Here is a 14,759-nt window from a genome sequence, read left to right as displayed (position 1 = left end):
AATGTACAAAAACACATTTCTTTGGTCTTAGGGTTTTTTGTTTGTTTGCTTGTCTTGCTATGTAGTGAAAACTGTCCTTAAACACACTTTTCTAGCACAGGCTGGCCTCAAACTCATAGTGACTCTCTTGTGTTGGCCTCTCAAGTGCTGGGATTATGGGTGTGCACCACCACACCTGGCCAAAAACGTATTTCTTAATATAATTACCATTTTATTAAAATTTCAATCAGGTGAAACTAAGAACCGAAACGATCTTTTGAAAATCTCTATCTGGACCTATTTTCCTCATATCAACTCCTTTTTCTTAATTTCTTTTCTCACATACCCTTTACTCAGGTAAAACATTTCACCGCTTCAGCCATTTCCTACGTCAACCTTCAACTCTGCCATAGTACAATCTTCTGGCTCCATATCAATCACTCCAGTATACCATAGGTACCTTCATTCAATCCACATTAGTCTTTATAAAAACCTTGTGCCTAATACAAAACCTTTCCCACAACTGACATTCAGTAAACACAGACAAACTAGAGGCATTTTCCTTTTACTTACTCTGTAGGAAAACTTGAGCTTTCGAATTTCAGCCTCCAATTTACTCTGATATTGTTCAGTTCCTTTCACATAGCTCACACCAAGATTTTCAACTGTTTTTAGTACTAAAAGAGGGAAAAAGTATAAATGCAAGATAACTTTAGAAAACTAAATTCAACACAAAATCTCCAGCAGTTCTCCAATTACTTGTTTTTAGAATATGACTGTTCAGTTTTACTTTCTGCAAGTACATTATAAACAAAACAAGAATAATCTCCACCTATATGCATAAACTATTCATGCCTCACGGTACAGCAATATACCGGGGATTCTTAACCAGGAAAAAGGCGAGGACAGTGAAGCCCTTTTGTGGTAAGCCACTGTTGTCTACTTCAGCATGGGAGAAAAATCTAACACCCCTCATTTGCATTGTTCATGTGGAGCTGCCATTTAGACTTGTAAAAATCAGACTTTTTGACACCACCCACTGTTCACCGATCTCTAAAGTCCTCATTTAATACTTCTTTGGATGACTGTCTTTTATCTGTCCCCTCTTTATCAACAACCACTGTTCACAGATCTCTAAAGTCCTCATTTAATGCTTCTTTGGATGACTGTCTCTTATCTGTCCCTTCCCTCTTTATCAACAATTGAACCCAGGGCCTCTGCTCTGAGCTCCATCCCCAACTCTTCTCTTTTTATTCTGAGATATAAGAAATGGTCTCACTAATTGCTGAGATGCCCAGACTGGGCTCAAACTTGTTATTTCCTGCCTCCCGGCATGCTAGGAATCAGGTCTATGCCATCATGCCCAGCATAATGAATTCTTCTCTTGAGGAATTTTTTAATTCTCTGAATTCTTACAATTTTCTCAGTTGCTTCCCCATGGTCCACAAATCCCACCTTATTAAGTTAGTTACATGTTAAGTTATTAACATGAAATCATGTTCTCATTCCTACCCCACTTCTTGCCATCCCATTTCCATTAGCAGTTTCTACCCACCACATCAAGTCAAGAATGGGCTTCATCCACCCTAACCCAGCTACCTCACTAATCATATCCAAGCCACCACCAAATCCTGCAAACAGTAACTCCTTCAGAAGCAGGCTGTGTAGGTCAGTGGTAAAGCATGTGTATAGCATGCGTGAGACCCAGGGCTCAATAAACAACACCAAAAAATCAACAGATAATATCTCCTTTGTATTTTAAAAGTCTTCCTATCATAGCTGTTGTCACTACCTTAGTTTGGTCCCTATCAAGTCACCTGGGTGCCAAATCTAAGTGACATTTTTATCATTATCCCAATCCCTATGAAGCATGTAATACTACTAAGCTCTCTAAAACCCTTTCTCCCTTGTCTTCACTCTTACATTCCACAAATAAGTAACGAATGTCCCGCTCTCTGTATTAGCAGCTCTTACTCTGCTCCTCTGAGAATGAAAAAGTGTCTCTCCTCCCCTAATTTCTCCACAAAGACATACAATAGTACAATATGAGGTCAGTGCTACTGTTTGTTTCAATTCACATGTAGCTCATTCCTTTCGTACCAACACAAAAAGAAAAACAGGTCCCAGCATAGTGGCCACATCCCTGTGACAACCCAATCCTATTCATAAGCATGGCACAAAATGCTCTTAGTTATCCAGACCTCACTACCCATCCTGAACTTAGCTCCTCGAACATGACATTCTCTTTCACAACTCCAAACTTCTGTACTACCATTGTGTCCCCTAGGAAAAAACCTTCACTTCTTCTCTGTTGAGGTTTTCTACTCATCCTTCAAGGACCACGTCACATTTTTACTTCTCTAAGCCTTAATCAGACTAAGTCAATTACTCCCACTCCTATGCTTCTACAGCACTACTACTTACCTCCACTAAAGCAGTAAAAATACTTATGACTATTATTTGAGAGGTCTGTCTGCAGGTACTAGAACAAAGATATGATTTGCATTCTCTCAAACTAGCCATTTACAGTACCAGTCTTCAAAAATATCGTTCTATAATATATAAATGAATGACAGTAAACCAACAACACTCAATAAATATTTGGTGAATGGATTGCTGAATGGAGATCTTCATTCATCCACACAAATTATAACTGAGCTTCTCAAGTATTTATATATTCTAATTCAAATGTCACTTACATTTAAGTCTATCAATAGCCATGTTCTCAAACTCTATCAGAGATATGTTTTCAGAAGGTGGCTCCAGGTAAAACTGAAGGCTATGCGGGTAACACGCACTTTTCTGGTCTCCTGCCAACCTCAGCTTTCTTCTATTTCCTCCTGAAAACTGCATTTTGGTTACCTATGGAAGGAAGTGCATTAAAAGTTAAAAAACAGAAAAAATAAAGCATGATTCCACATACATTGAAAAAACATACTTAAGTTGAAAGCATGCACAAAATGTTCAAAGTGGTGATGCGTTTCAGTATTTTTCAGGTTTTCTACAATTACACCTGTTAAAATTCTGTTAAGCAGGCAGGATTGGAAAGATGCAGGGAGTGGTCCTATCCTTTTACAAAACCAGTCAGGTGATGCTCTGCTCACTGCCGGCTTGTCTGTCACCGCCCTTAGATCTCTGTGATTCCCTAAGATGGGTTTTTGGGGGGCTGCCATCCCGAGCTTTGGCTAGATAAGAGACTTAATGGGCTATGTCCTGTCTCCTTCTATCTGATGGCCCTGGGAAGCAGCGTCTTTTGGGCCCGGTGACTCGAAACTCCTTTTGGAAACCTACCACACGGGCTTTTAAAAGTTCCAACCCTGGAACCCTCAAATCCCCTAAGACGGCGGCATCTCTCCTTCACGCACACACACACAACCTCGCCCCTCGGTAAAATCTGTTCTTCTGCTGGGAAAATGATCTTTTTTATTGCAATTTGCAAGCCTCAGTATCAGGTTACTCTCCGTCCTAAATCATGTTGCGAGAGTTTCTTTTCCTAAATCATTTTGCGAGTTTCTTTTACCTGCAAACACCCCAACGCACCAAAAGACCAAGCCAGACCGCTTTCCTCTTGTGGCGGGAGATTTCATTTGGGACCGGAAGCGGAAGTAACAGAAGCGCCAGAAGGCCCACTCCCGGATGTCCCGCCCATCCCCCACCCACTCGGGCCCTGCGCATGCTCAGAAATGTGCGTCTCGTGGTTGAGGGCGTCTCAGGTACTTTACATGCTTAAAAAGTTTTAGGGAGGGATTGTTCTTGTGTTTTTGTTTTTGTTTCGGTTTTTCAACTTATTCTCCCGGATGAGGAGTTGGTAGTTTCTGACAGTTGATGCTAGAGTGCTGGAAAGCTAGCGTAAACAACTTCAGCGTTTCAGTAGCCTTCTGGAAGACCTTGGAGGGACGCGGCCTGCGCGGGGAACGGCGCCATCCCGTCCTTTTCGCCCCCAACGCGGTAGGAACCGGGAAGAGAGCGCCCCTCTTAGCCCTTTCTCCCTCGCCGAATATGTTAGCGACCCCACGAGGTAGGGCTCATCGCTTTGCTGATGAGAAAACAGGCTGTGAGGAATCATCAGTTACTCTTCTACACAAGATACACCCTTCGTTTCTTTCGAATGCAAGCCCAGTAGGACCTGGTTCCACACAATGCTGGCCCAGCGCAGTGTTTGTACAGTATCTCAGTGGGAGCGCGCACTCCCAGAAAAAATGTAACCACGAGATAGCAGGCTCGCAGAAAAACGAGGGTCCGGAAATTGCTGGCGAGAAAGAGGCTGTGGGACTCGTTTTTTCGGATGCCCACTGCAGACTTGAGCCACCCTGTATAGCTCGAGCCCCAAGAGAAGTTCCGTTGTGGCCCCTAGAGGGCGTGTCTCCCTCAGAAAAGTAGTGCTTAGAGGCCCTGGTGAAATCACCTTGATGTGTTGGGAGGGTTTTTTTCTTTTATGCTTGAGATTTTAGAAATCGTATCAAGCTTCAAGGCACCTACACGATGTGAACTAAACTTCAGTTGTCCTTTGCCTAAGCAATTTACCTCTAAATTTTTATCCCCCAAAATACATAGAATAAGGTGAGTTAAAGTGTTTGTCCCATTTTATGAATGAAGAATAATGAGCTAGAAAGATCACATATTTAGTAACAGAACCAAATTCAACTCTGGGAAGACTGTCCCAAGGAACCACTGAGCTCACTATCTCACTGTCCCAATTCTGTTAATGAGAGCAGAGCCTATTCTTATTTTTTTCTCCTGTTGTCAGATACATAACTGACATCACCTGAGTCAAACAAGACAGCTGCAAACATGTGACCTGCCCTCAAAAGGAAGAAAACTGGAGCACAGACCAAAAGAATACTTACATAAATAGCAGCTCTGTGGATATGAAAAGAATTTAAATGAAATACAAAGGAAAAAAGATGTAAAGAATTGCCTAAAAATACATAATTGTGAATCTAAAAACTTAACAGTGTTAGTTGATAGTTAATTGATTGATGAGAATGCACACAGAATTTGTCAGTTTATTAAAGAAAAATCCTGAGAGACAAACTAAAAAAGGGCTAGATAACTCATAAAGTGTGAAATATCACATAGCAAAGAAATTTTCTGCAAAACTGGCCCGAGGTTTAACAATGAAAATGCTCCATGTGCCACCTATGTTGTTTGTTTAATCTACCAAGGCTTTTTATGATCCTCATGTGTCATGTTTTCCTCTAGTTAGAACCTTCTCCTAAAAAAATATCTTCATCTTTTGGGAACATGCACCACTGGACAATTTGGTAAATGATCTCACGAAAATACACTCACGTCACAAATCACACTCTCAAAAGGTTCATAATCATGTGTAGCTAGTTAAGAGTATCACCAATACATGATTTTAATTTTGTGGGGGGAACACCTTATGTTTGTCTTTAAGATCCCTAAATTGCTTACCACAATATGTTTCAAATTAAAAGATGAAAGGACTGGTGTGATTTTTATAACCAGCTCAGAAAAGTGGAAAAATGGTTATGTCTAACATTGCCAATATCTTACTATATCACACAATAGCTGCCTTTTCATATTAAAAGTCTATTTTAAATCTCAGAAAACAAAGTAGTGTGAGTCTGTTAGCTATTCCAGCATGTTTATTATGTTCCAATGCATTTTTGGTCACTACCTCACTGTGAAGTCTGTTTTCTAAACCTGAGGGAATTGCAATCTGAATCTACATATCACAGCAACAGTAATGCACAATAATGTTACACAGTGCAGTAGCCATTTTCAAATCACACTTTGAAGATTTTATTTCATAAATAAAAATGGGTTGATATAATGCTCAGCCCTGACAGCCTCTTATAAAGAATCTTATAAATTAAAAGTACTGACTTCACAATAAAGAGGAAGAAAACATACATACACAAAAGCATAAGCATCTTGAGAACAGGGATAACTGTATCACTCCCTTTTGTAACCCTAGTTCTGGCACTCTGGCCTTCAACAAATATTTATGCAATAGAATTGACTGCTATGAGAGATACATGAAAAAATGCTGGGTTTAACGTCACATTAAACAGATGGTTTGAATCAAATGTGATTCCACCTTAAGAAGACCTCATCTGAAAACACCACACACATTCCTTCCAGAATGACTTGGCTCCCAGTTTAGCCCATGACAAAACACAGAATACCTTTTCTGAGAGAATTTCCATGAATCATCCCTGCTCAATTTAATCCCCACCCTATGCAATACCAGTTGCAGACAAACTGCCCCACAGAGTGGCCACCCTTAAATGACTGCAGCTCCAGGATTTCTGTACCACAGTGTTCCACAATTAACAGGTTAGTTGCCATGCTGGGTAAATCAAAGTGAGTGTTCATTCTTCCCCAGTGTGGAGTGTGTTACTCTAAAAACCAAGAGTGGAACGAGTTTCTTTACCAACTGAATGTGCTACAAATTCTAACCCTTCTTGCCAAGGAAAACAGGAGCAAGAAGCTTTTTCAGCAGGATAACTGGCCCACACAGACTAGCTTAGCCAACCCCTGTTCACTCTATTCTCCCCATTTCACTGCCCATCTCTGGGTGATGAGTAGGAAAGAAATCTAAAGAAGGCATTTCATCCTTTCTCCCTCTTCTTCATTTTGCTTTTGTTAATCCAGCAGCAAGCAAGGAGCAAGACAAGTAGAGAGAAAGCCATACTCTTGAAGAAGACCTATCTGTCCACATATCAACATTGATTTAGTCGAGTATCTACTAAGTGTCAACATTTTCTATTCTGGGGACACAAAGGTGATGAAAGAGCCAAAATTTCCTGCCCTCATTAAGTCTTACACTCTAATGAGGAAGAGAAACAACAAACTAAATACATTATATGAAAGATAGTGACTGCTAAGCTGGGAGGAGATCAAACAAAGAAGATACAAAGTTTCTAGAAGAGGCCCTGAAATTTTAGAAAGTGTGACTAGGAATGGCTGACAAAATATAGCCATGAAGAAGAAATTAGAGATTGGAAGAATATCTTTGCAGGGAAGTAGAACGCTTATAAACAGGAGAATATATTTGCTCTGCTTTCCCATCCTTCACCTAAAACCACTCTGGCTATCTCTCCTGCCCTCTGATTCTGACTTGAACAGAATATACAAGTGGCTTTTTATATCTCTGCTTACAGTTAGGTTCAGTCAATGAAGAGCCCTAAAAGATAAAGCAGAGAAGGAAATGAGGTCAGTGTTTTCTTTCCTGTAGCTGCCTCAGTACAAGGCAGCGTGTGTCCCTCAACCTGTCATTGCACCTGTTAAGGTGGAGGTCATAAATGACTTGCTCTGAGCCCAATAACTGCCCCCCTTCCTTTGCTTGCCGGCCTAGAAACAATACTGACCTAATTTTCATTAAGTCCTCCTGGATGGCTGCACCTACCTGTTTAGTTCCCATGCCTTTGTGAAAAATCTCTGAAAAAATCCTTGAGCTAGCCTATTTTGAACATGTGACTTGTCTCTTGTTGGACTCTCACTGATAAAATTCTACATTTATATGTTTCAAAACAAAAATGAAATAAGATATTGTTCAGAGATACATACTATACATTAGAGGTAGGAAAGGATTAAGTTCCAGACTGGGTGGTTGCGCCAAGGAGGAAAGGGGGAGGCACTGAGGGGAGCCCTTCTGGCTTCTCCTTTCTGTCCCCATTAGACACAAGACGGATCTTCTAAGACTGTAACAGAAGCTGAGATTTTGGGGCATGGACTGCTGAATACTCTGCGAAGAGGTTTCTTGAGAAACAGATGTGCTGGCAAATGATGGTCCTCTGCCACTTCCAGCCACATTCTAGAGAGCTCTCTGACAACAAGCTCCTCTTTCTTGTCTGTGCCTCATCTCTAAACCTCTCGGGCACCAACATCCAAAAGGGTGTCCTGAGATTCACTGCCCTTCCCTCAGTTCCTAACGGTACTTAGAGATGAAGTGCACCCTTTGCTGTAACAGTATAGGAGGGGTCACCAAGAAACTCCAGACCCAGCTTACCCTCCTTGCTGGCAGAAGGAAGCCGCTGTCACTTGGAGTAACAGATGCTCACCTGAATAAGAGGCTTGAGGCTGGCCTTGGATAGAAAGATGAGTCAAGGACTAGAAGCCATTGGAAATTTAATTTGATAGCTTTGTTTTTAGTTTATCCACAGGGTAAGAGCATGAGGTGAACTGAATCTCACCCTGAACATAGATCATAGCAACTATTGGCTCTTGAGGCTATTTTCAGATAAGGAAGAACAAAAAGACATCCAGTAAAAAAAAATCTGACCTTGATTTAACCATGTAGAAGTAATTTTAATATAGGTATTTATGAACTGCTTATCATTTATAAATAACAGGCATTTCATGATTACTCGACAGAATTTATTAATTAGTCCTAATTATTCATGCCAACTCAAAGTATCCAAAGATTATAAGAAATATCTGTTTTTAGTAACCCAATCTGGAGCCTAACAATATGGTATAATGTCCTTTGTTGCTCTTATTCTATTTAAATTTAAACTAGACTGAAGTCCATTGTGCAAAACCAGTCTAGTTAGAATCATCATACTGGTGTTTAATTCAATTGATGTAAAGAAAGAGAACCTCAGAAAAGAAAGCAACCAAGGAAATACCCTGAAATACAATTTTACTTTGTGTGTCACATTTGATAGCATTTTTCAATGTACAGTTCCTATAACCTGCTACATGAGAATTTTTAAAGTAAATCAGTGATTTCACATGAATTAAATCCTGGTGACTTTAGCTGTGCTCTGTTTGGGTTCAATGAATGTTTCAATTTTTTGCACTCCTACCCTACTCCTTGGCACAAAACAGACACTCCATAGCTGTCTACTGAACTGAATCAAACTCTTTTATGTTTATTTCTAATTCCAGGTGGTTGTCATTTGTAATTTCCCACAGAAGATGCGTTTTCACTGAAGATTTTGGCCTTGCTACTGAAATTCCTGATCAAAATGTTTTCTCTCAGTTGGACAATTTTTGGAAACCAAAGTAGGTGTAAATATGAACTTATTATGGTGCCAAGATTTCATTCCAACTTGACTGATTGATACATCCAAAAGTTGGTATTTTCCACTAGAAAATGATCTTAAAATTTCAGAAAATAGGAATCAAGGAATAAAAATTAATAGACCTTACTCTGCCTAATGTAAACACTTCAAGATGCTGGGTACAGATCTGGGTACAGAGAGGAAATGAACTCTACTGACATGTGAAACCATCTTTTCTCTGTTTTCTTTTTGTTAGGCAACAAAACATTAATCAGGGCTTATAGGGTGAAAACTTCATCTTTGAAGAAGTATGGTTTTTCCTGGGATGTTTGATCTTTTGGGCCAGTCTTCCAGAAGCTGTATGTACTGGGACTCCACCCTTAACCGAGTCTCACTACTATTTCCAGGCCTCTCTGCCCAGAGGGCCCTCGGCAGAGGGTGCCAATCCAGGGCTCCAGCCTCTTTCACAGAGATGGGCTCCCTTTCCCACCCCACCCCCTGTCACACACACACCCAGGCCACACAAGCAGTGTTTAGAACCAAAGACAGCTCTTTCTTAGTACATTCATGAAAGAATTAGATTGTTTTGTGCTTTTTCCAGTTGAATACAAGGAGCAGTTGTTTTTCTATAATCTCTGATTAGTGAGTTTCACTGTGGGAATTCTCTGCTATGTAGACATAATCTAATTTTTGTTTATGATGCACTAAACCCAGATTTTTCCCATTATATTTGTTTGCTAATGATTTTTGGCATTGATAGCTCACATAGTTCTCAAAGAAATCTTATTTATATGACCAAACCTAAGGTTTTCCCAACCAATGGAATCTCTGAGGTCCCTCATTCTACTATAATTTTCACTTTCTTTCCATTTGCCTTCTGTTTTTATGTTAAGCTTTAAAGATTTAATAAAATGTGTATCTCTTATCATCTGGAAGGCTCTGTTACTTCCAAATCGTGCCCTGTGGCTTCAGTACAAGCCAGTACTGTAACCCCAACCCCACATACAATCATCTGAAATGACATAGTTTGGCTTGCAGTGTGTTGGTAGCCTGTCTAGCTGTGCTTAGATTTGTGCAGTCTAAAATCAAAATGTCAGACATAACCTTGCATTACCATCTCTTATTTCTGTTTAGAAAATTCAGTTGTCAATTTGGACTTTTTCCCAACAGTTATGAATATACAACTAGCTGCTATTCTTGCAGTTACGTTTTTGCAATTATGACATTTTTATGAATAAGTCTTTACATTTCTTAAATTTCTTATTAAATAGTAAGTCAAGATGTGGCTTGATATTTTGAAGTCAAATCAGTTTTTAAAAATAAAGTATTTTTTTAGAACATAATTAAGGAGAACTCAAACATGGAAAGATTTCATTGGTGCCAAATATGACAAATGATAGTTTGGTTTGCTGAACAAACTAAGATTTCATATTAATGGAAATAGAGATTTGTGATAGGTCAGGAATTGTCATGGGTTAGTTTTGGGTTTTTGTTTGTTTTGTTTTTTGGTTTTTTGTTTGTTGTTGTTGTTGTTGTTTTGAGACAGGATCTCACTCTGTAGTCCAGGCTGGTCTTAACTCTTGGCTATCCTGCCTCTGCTTGCACCAGCACACCTGGATGGGATAGATAATTTAAGGATGTTTGTGAATCTGCCTACCTGTACAGCCCATGTTCACCTACTGTCAGGAGACGTGCTATTTGATTCTGCCTGCAGGTACAGCATCTTACCATAGGACACAAGCAGTCTATGTAAAGTATATATACAATAAGGGCTTCTTAGCAGGATTTTCTCTCTTCTGTTTTTTAGTGAACAATTAAACTGAGTGACCTGCCAATCAATTGTCATTTTTTAAAATCTAAAAACAACAACGACAACAATGACAATGATCCAGATGAGAAGCTACTGTGCTCAGAATTAAAAACAAGAAAAAGAGTGACTAAATCTTTCTATTATTAATCTCATCATATGCTCTTCAATTTCAGCAGAATACCAACCACACATTAAATTAATATTAGCCATTTTAATTTTATTGTGTGTACAATTTTGTTTGTGCTTAATATGCAAATGTACTTAGGTTTTGTGTGGGTATTTTAGTTCAAAGTATATACAAATTATAAAAAAAAATAGATCAACTCTGGGTATCCTCAATAATTTTCTCTCTCCTTTTTTTCTTTTCTTTTCTTTTCTTTCAGTACTGGAGCTTGAACCCAAGGCCTTCACACTGAGCTACTTCCTCAGTCTTTTTATTTTGAGAAAAAAAATTCTCATTAAATTGCCCAAATTGGGCTCAGATTTTTCATCCTCCTACCTCAGCTTCCCAGAGAGCTGGGGTTACAGTCATGTACCACTGAGCTGGGCTAATTTTCTTCCTTTTACATAGTTAGCTGCATAGCTCAAACTTGGGAATTACTAGTCTAATCATAAAGTAGATAAATAGTAAATCTTTTGATTTGTACTTATTAAACATAGGATAAGTGCTATGAAGTAATTTAAAGTGATTTTTGGCAAATTTAGATATTTTACAAAACATTCATCTTTTTAAAAATCAATTATCTCTTTCTGCTTGAACATTTTTTTTAATTATAAATAATGTGCTGTAACAACTGTGTTCTTTCCAGAATGCTCTGGCTTAAGGTAGAAATGGTAAGCCTATGGTTATTCTTAGAAAGATAAACACAGTTAAAACCACTATTTCAAACTGCTCAATATTATTTGGAACATCCACTAGCCCTAATGAAGTTCCAAAATATTAAGGAAAAAGATACGCATTAGTAGTTGTGTCTTTGAAAGATAAAGATTATACTTTCATTGCTATGATAATTTATATATTTCTCTTTTACTCATATGTGAATAACCAAGCAACAACTTTTAATTTTTATATTGACACAAAATTTTATTTAGAACTCAATAACTACCCTTGAAATTATTGAAATACATTGAAAAGTTCTAGGGGAAAAATGTAAAAGTCAAACACTTGTTGATGAGTCAAGAATGTACTTAAAGGGGCTGGAGGTTTAGCTCAGCGGCATAAGTGCCTGCCTTGCAAGCAGGCAGTCGTGAGTTCAATCCCCGGTACCGATAAAAAGGAAAAAGACAAAAAAAATAAAATAAAATAAAATAATGTACTTAAATAGATAAGCTTAAAGATTCAAGAGTTAAATAACCTGAAAATTGGGGTCTGGGGATTTAGCTCAGCGGCATAAGCACTTGCCTTGGAAGGAGGCGGTCGTGAGTTCGATGCCTGGTACCGATAAAAATGAAAAAGACAAAAATAAATAAATAAATAACCTGAAAATAGATATATAGACCAAGTTTTTAATATATTTAATTGTAATTCTGCTAAAAAATAAGATAGTAACTAAATAATATAGCAGATATTTCATGTTTAAAATGTGTTTTTCCTGAAACATTTTATATTCTCTGTATAAGAGGCTCAGGTAAGAGTATATTTCATAGTTAGTAGTTCAATTTGGGAGTGAAACCAGTTGAAATTTGAAAGCAAGATCTTGTGACCCCTCAGAATGAGGCAGAACGTCCTGTTTTAGCTTTGACATCCACGCCCTCACTGGGAATGTTTTCTGTCCACCCAGGATTGGCACTGTGGAAAAGGAGAAGAAAGCAGAACCAAAGCTCCATCCTGTTCATCTTAACTCTCTCTCAAACTCAACACTCAAATAATCCCCAAGAATCTGGTTGCTTCAACTCCTCCGTAGTAATGTCTGTGTGCAGAAAACTGCATCATGATTAGCAGTCTTTCCTCACTTTATTCTTTAGGTGAATCCTGGCAAACCATGAGATAAGAAGCTCCCAGGGCCACTGCTCCAGTTCTTCAGACCTTCATGCCCTGTTGATCAGACATCAGCACCAACTGGGGTTCAGATCTGTTGCCATCTTTAAAGGAAGTGGAAAGAGTAATAAAACTCTGGAATGATCCTGTCACAGTAGGAACTGACGCTGTGGTGTTCTTGCTTAAGGCGCAGCCAGAGTGCACTTCTGTTTTATATAATAAAGATTCTTCAGCGAAAAGAAAAAAAGACCCAATCGTTGCATATTTAAAAATCACTTATTTTCCCAAAGCCTTTCTCTCACAACAAGTTTGATAGTAGAATGACATTTAACTGGTATTACGGTTTGCTTCTCTGTGTCTCCCCCAATGCCTCATATAGTCATAGGTGGGATCTAGAGTATGTGAGGCTGGGATTAATTACTTCATGGTGGAATGCTAGGCTCAAAGGCATTAGGATGAAGGGTGTGAGTGCACCCACCTTGAGAAGCATGGATAAGATATAAGGGATAGAAAGTTGCACTGGTACCTTACTTTGCCACCTTCTGCCCATCCTTGGATTGTTTCACCTCTGGTTTGTCTGCTCTGTTACTCTGCCTTCAGGCAGCCAGTTATGTACTGAAACTTCTATGAACTGTGACGTTTCAGTCCCTTCCACCTTTAACTTAGGATGTGGGGTATTTTGTCTCAGCAATGAGAAAAGTAACTAACATAACTGCCAACACGCCCTGTGTTCTTTGGGTAAGACAGAAACCCTTTGAATCAAGATATTTTATAATAAAGAGTGGCACCTGGTGCAGCAAGAGGAAGAGAATAAACATGAAAATCTCCTTTAGCATGTCTGCTTAGCCCAGGAAAAAGAGGTGTGTCTCAGTATAACCATGAGCACCACTTTTCCCAAAGGCAGAACCAGAACTGTATTAATAGGGGAAATAGAAATCCAAATTTAAACTAAGACGCAGCCAAGAAAATTAATGTCTATTTTTGAGAAATGTGTTCATTTATTAAGCCAACTAAAAAGAAACTAAAGCTTAGTTACTCTACTGATGGGAAGGTTAAACTCCAACTAGAGGACACATTAACCACAGTCAGGGAGCTGGAGCCCACCACAGCCCTATCCTCAGAGTCCCACAAACATACGTAAGTATACACACAGGAGACAAGAAGGTAGTGAACAGCAAGTGTATGCACCCACTCATACTTACCTTACCTGACCACAACTGTAGCTAGATGTCAGTGTCACCCACATCTCCTCTCCCTAGAAATGGTAAGGCTGCTGGACCAAGATACTTGAAGCCCCAGTTGGTCGTGAGGATGGAAGAGACTGAAAAACCAAGTCTCACATGGCACGGAATGTCCAAAGTGAATCACACTTATCCCTCCTATATTGTAAGCAATTTCTGAAAATGCCTTAATGCTTTAATAAAAGATTTCATCTGTGTATACATAGCATGAACAAAGTGCTAAGTGTGTGCACGTGTGTGTGTGTGTGTGTGTGTGTGTGTGTGTGTAGCAAGGGTGTCTGCTCTAACTCATCCACCTGGGCCTATGATGGATTTTCCAAGCAGTTCTTGGCAGAAGAGACCCACACCTAGTACCACCATCATCACTGGCTGCAGAAGAAACAAAATTCCTCTGGCCCTGAGGAGTGTAAGTTTCTGGTAAATGCACACTTTTGGTTTGGCTAAGATTGCTGAACAGCAGACCAAAGACTATAAGAAAGAAGAGGTGACAGATTCTTAGCTGACTTCCTAAATATAAGTGTATGCCAGCTCATCTTCTGACTCGTATATATTCACCCTTTATTAAGCGCAAAATTATTAGGCTCAATTCTTCGGTGAGCTCAGAGAAATATATATCTATCCATTTGCCTGATGATTCCTTCAACGAGAAAAATTGTTGGATTCCAACATATAAGGTGGATAGAGAAGGCAACATGAGAGACAAGGAATTCAGGAAGTTATCATATGATCATGTTATCATCATATCATGGCCACTTAGTCCAAGGCCATGATTC

At 39.2% G+C, this 14,759-nt stretch overlaps 1 protein-coding gene and 2 long non-coding RNA genes across 6 annotated transcripts in view; 2 read left to right on the top strand and 1 right to left on the bottom strand.

Annotated features, from left to right (window-relative positions):
* The window catches only part of Prim2 (DNA primase subunit 2), a 280,470-nt gene extending 276,846 nt beyond the window's left edge, over positions 1 to 3,624 (bottom strand). For all 3 annotated transcript variants that reach the window (XR_010050019.1, XM_063256921.1, XM_063256922.1), the window contains exons 1-3: positions 3,500 to 3,624; positions 2,679 to 2,841; positions 553 to 656 (exon numbers count right to left, since the gene is read on the bottom strand). Coding sequence is in view for 2 of the 3 variants with exons in the window: in XM_063256921.1 (XP_063112991.1) it covers positions 553 to 656; positions 2,679 to 2,832 (258 nt within the window). In the remaining variant the exon portion in view is untranslated. The remainder of the gene's footprint in view (positions 1 to 552; positions 657 to 2,678; positions 2,842 to 3,499) is intronic.
* A 26-nt stretch (positions 3,625 to 3,650) lies between these two features.
* LOC106025745 (uncharacterized) lies at positions 3,651 to 12,992 on the top strand. 2 transcript variants are annotated; one of them, XR_001199332.3, is made up of 3 exons: positions 3,651 to 3,927; positions 8,842 to 8,958; positions 12,549 to 12,992. It is a non-coding gene; the product is annotated as an uncharacterized LOC106025745 (long non-coding RNA). The 2 variants fall into 2 exon arrangements; XR_001199333.3 differs by having other exon boundaries at positions 3,653 to 3,927; positions 12,733 to 12,992.
* On the top strand, positions 8,967 to 10,982 carry LOC134477813 (uncharacterized). The gene is made up of 2 exons (XR_010050020.1): positions 8,967 to 10,671; positions 10,765 to 10,982. It is a non-coding gene; the product is annotated as an uncharacterized LOC134477813 (long non-coding RNA).
* Positions 12,993 to 14,759: the final 1,767 nt, after the last annotated feature.

The sequence above is a fragment of the Cavia porcellus genome, unplaced genomic scaffold (assembly GCF_034190915.1).
Source record: "Cavia porcellus strain 051 isolate PalLab524CR breed Dunkin Hartley unplaced genomic scaffold, mCavPor4.1 scaffold_10, whole genome shotgun sequence".
Taxonomy (NCBI): domain Eukaryota; kingdom Metazoa; phylum Chordata; class Mammalia; order Rodentia; family Caviidae; genus Cavia; species Cavia porcellus.
This window is presented reverse-complemented; position numbering and strand designations above follow the sequence as displayed.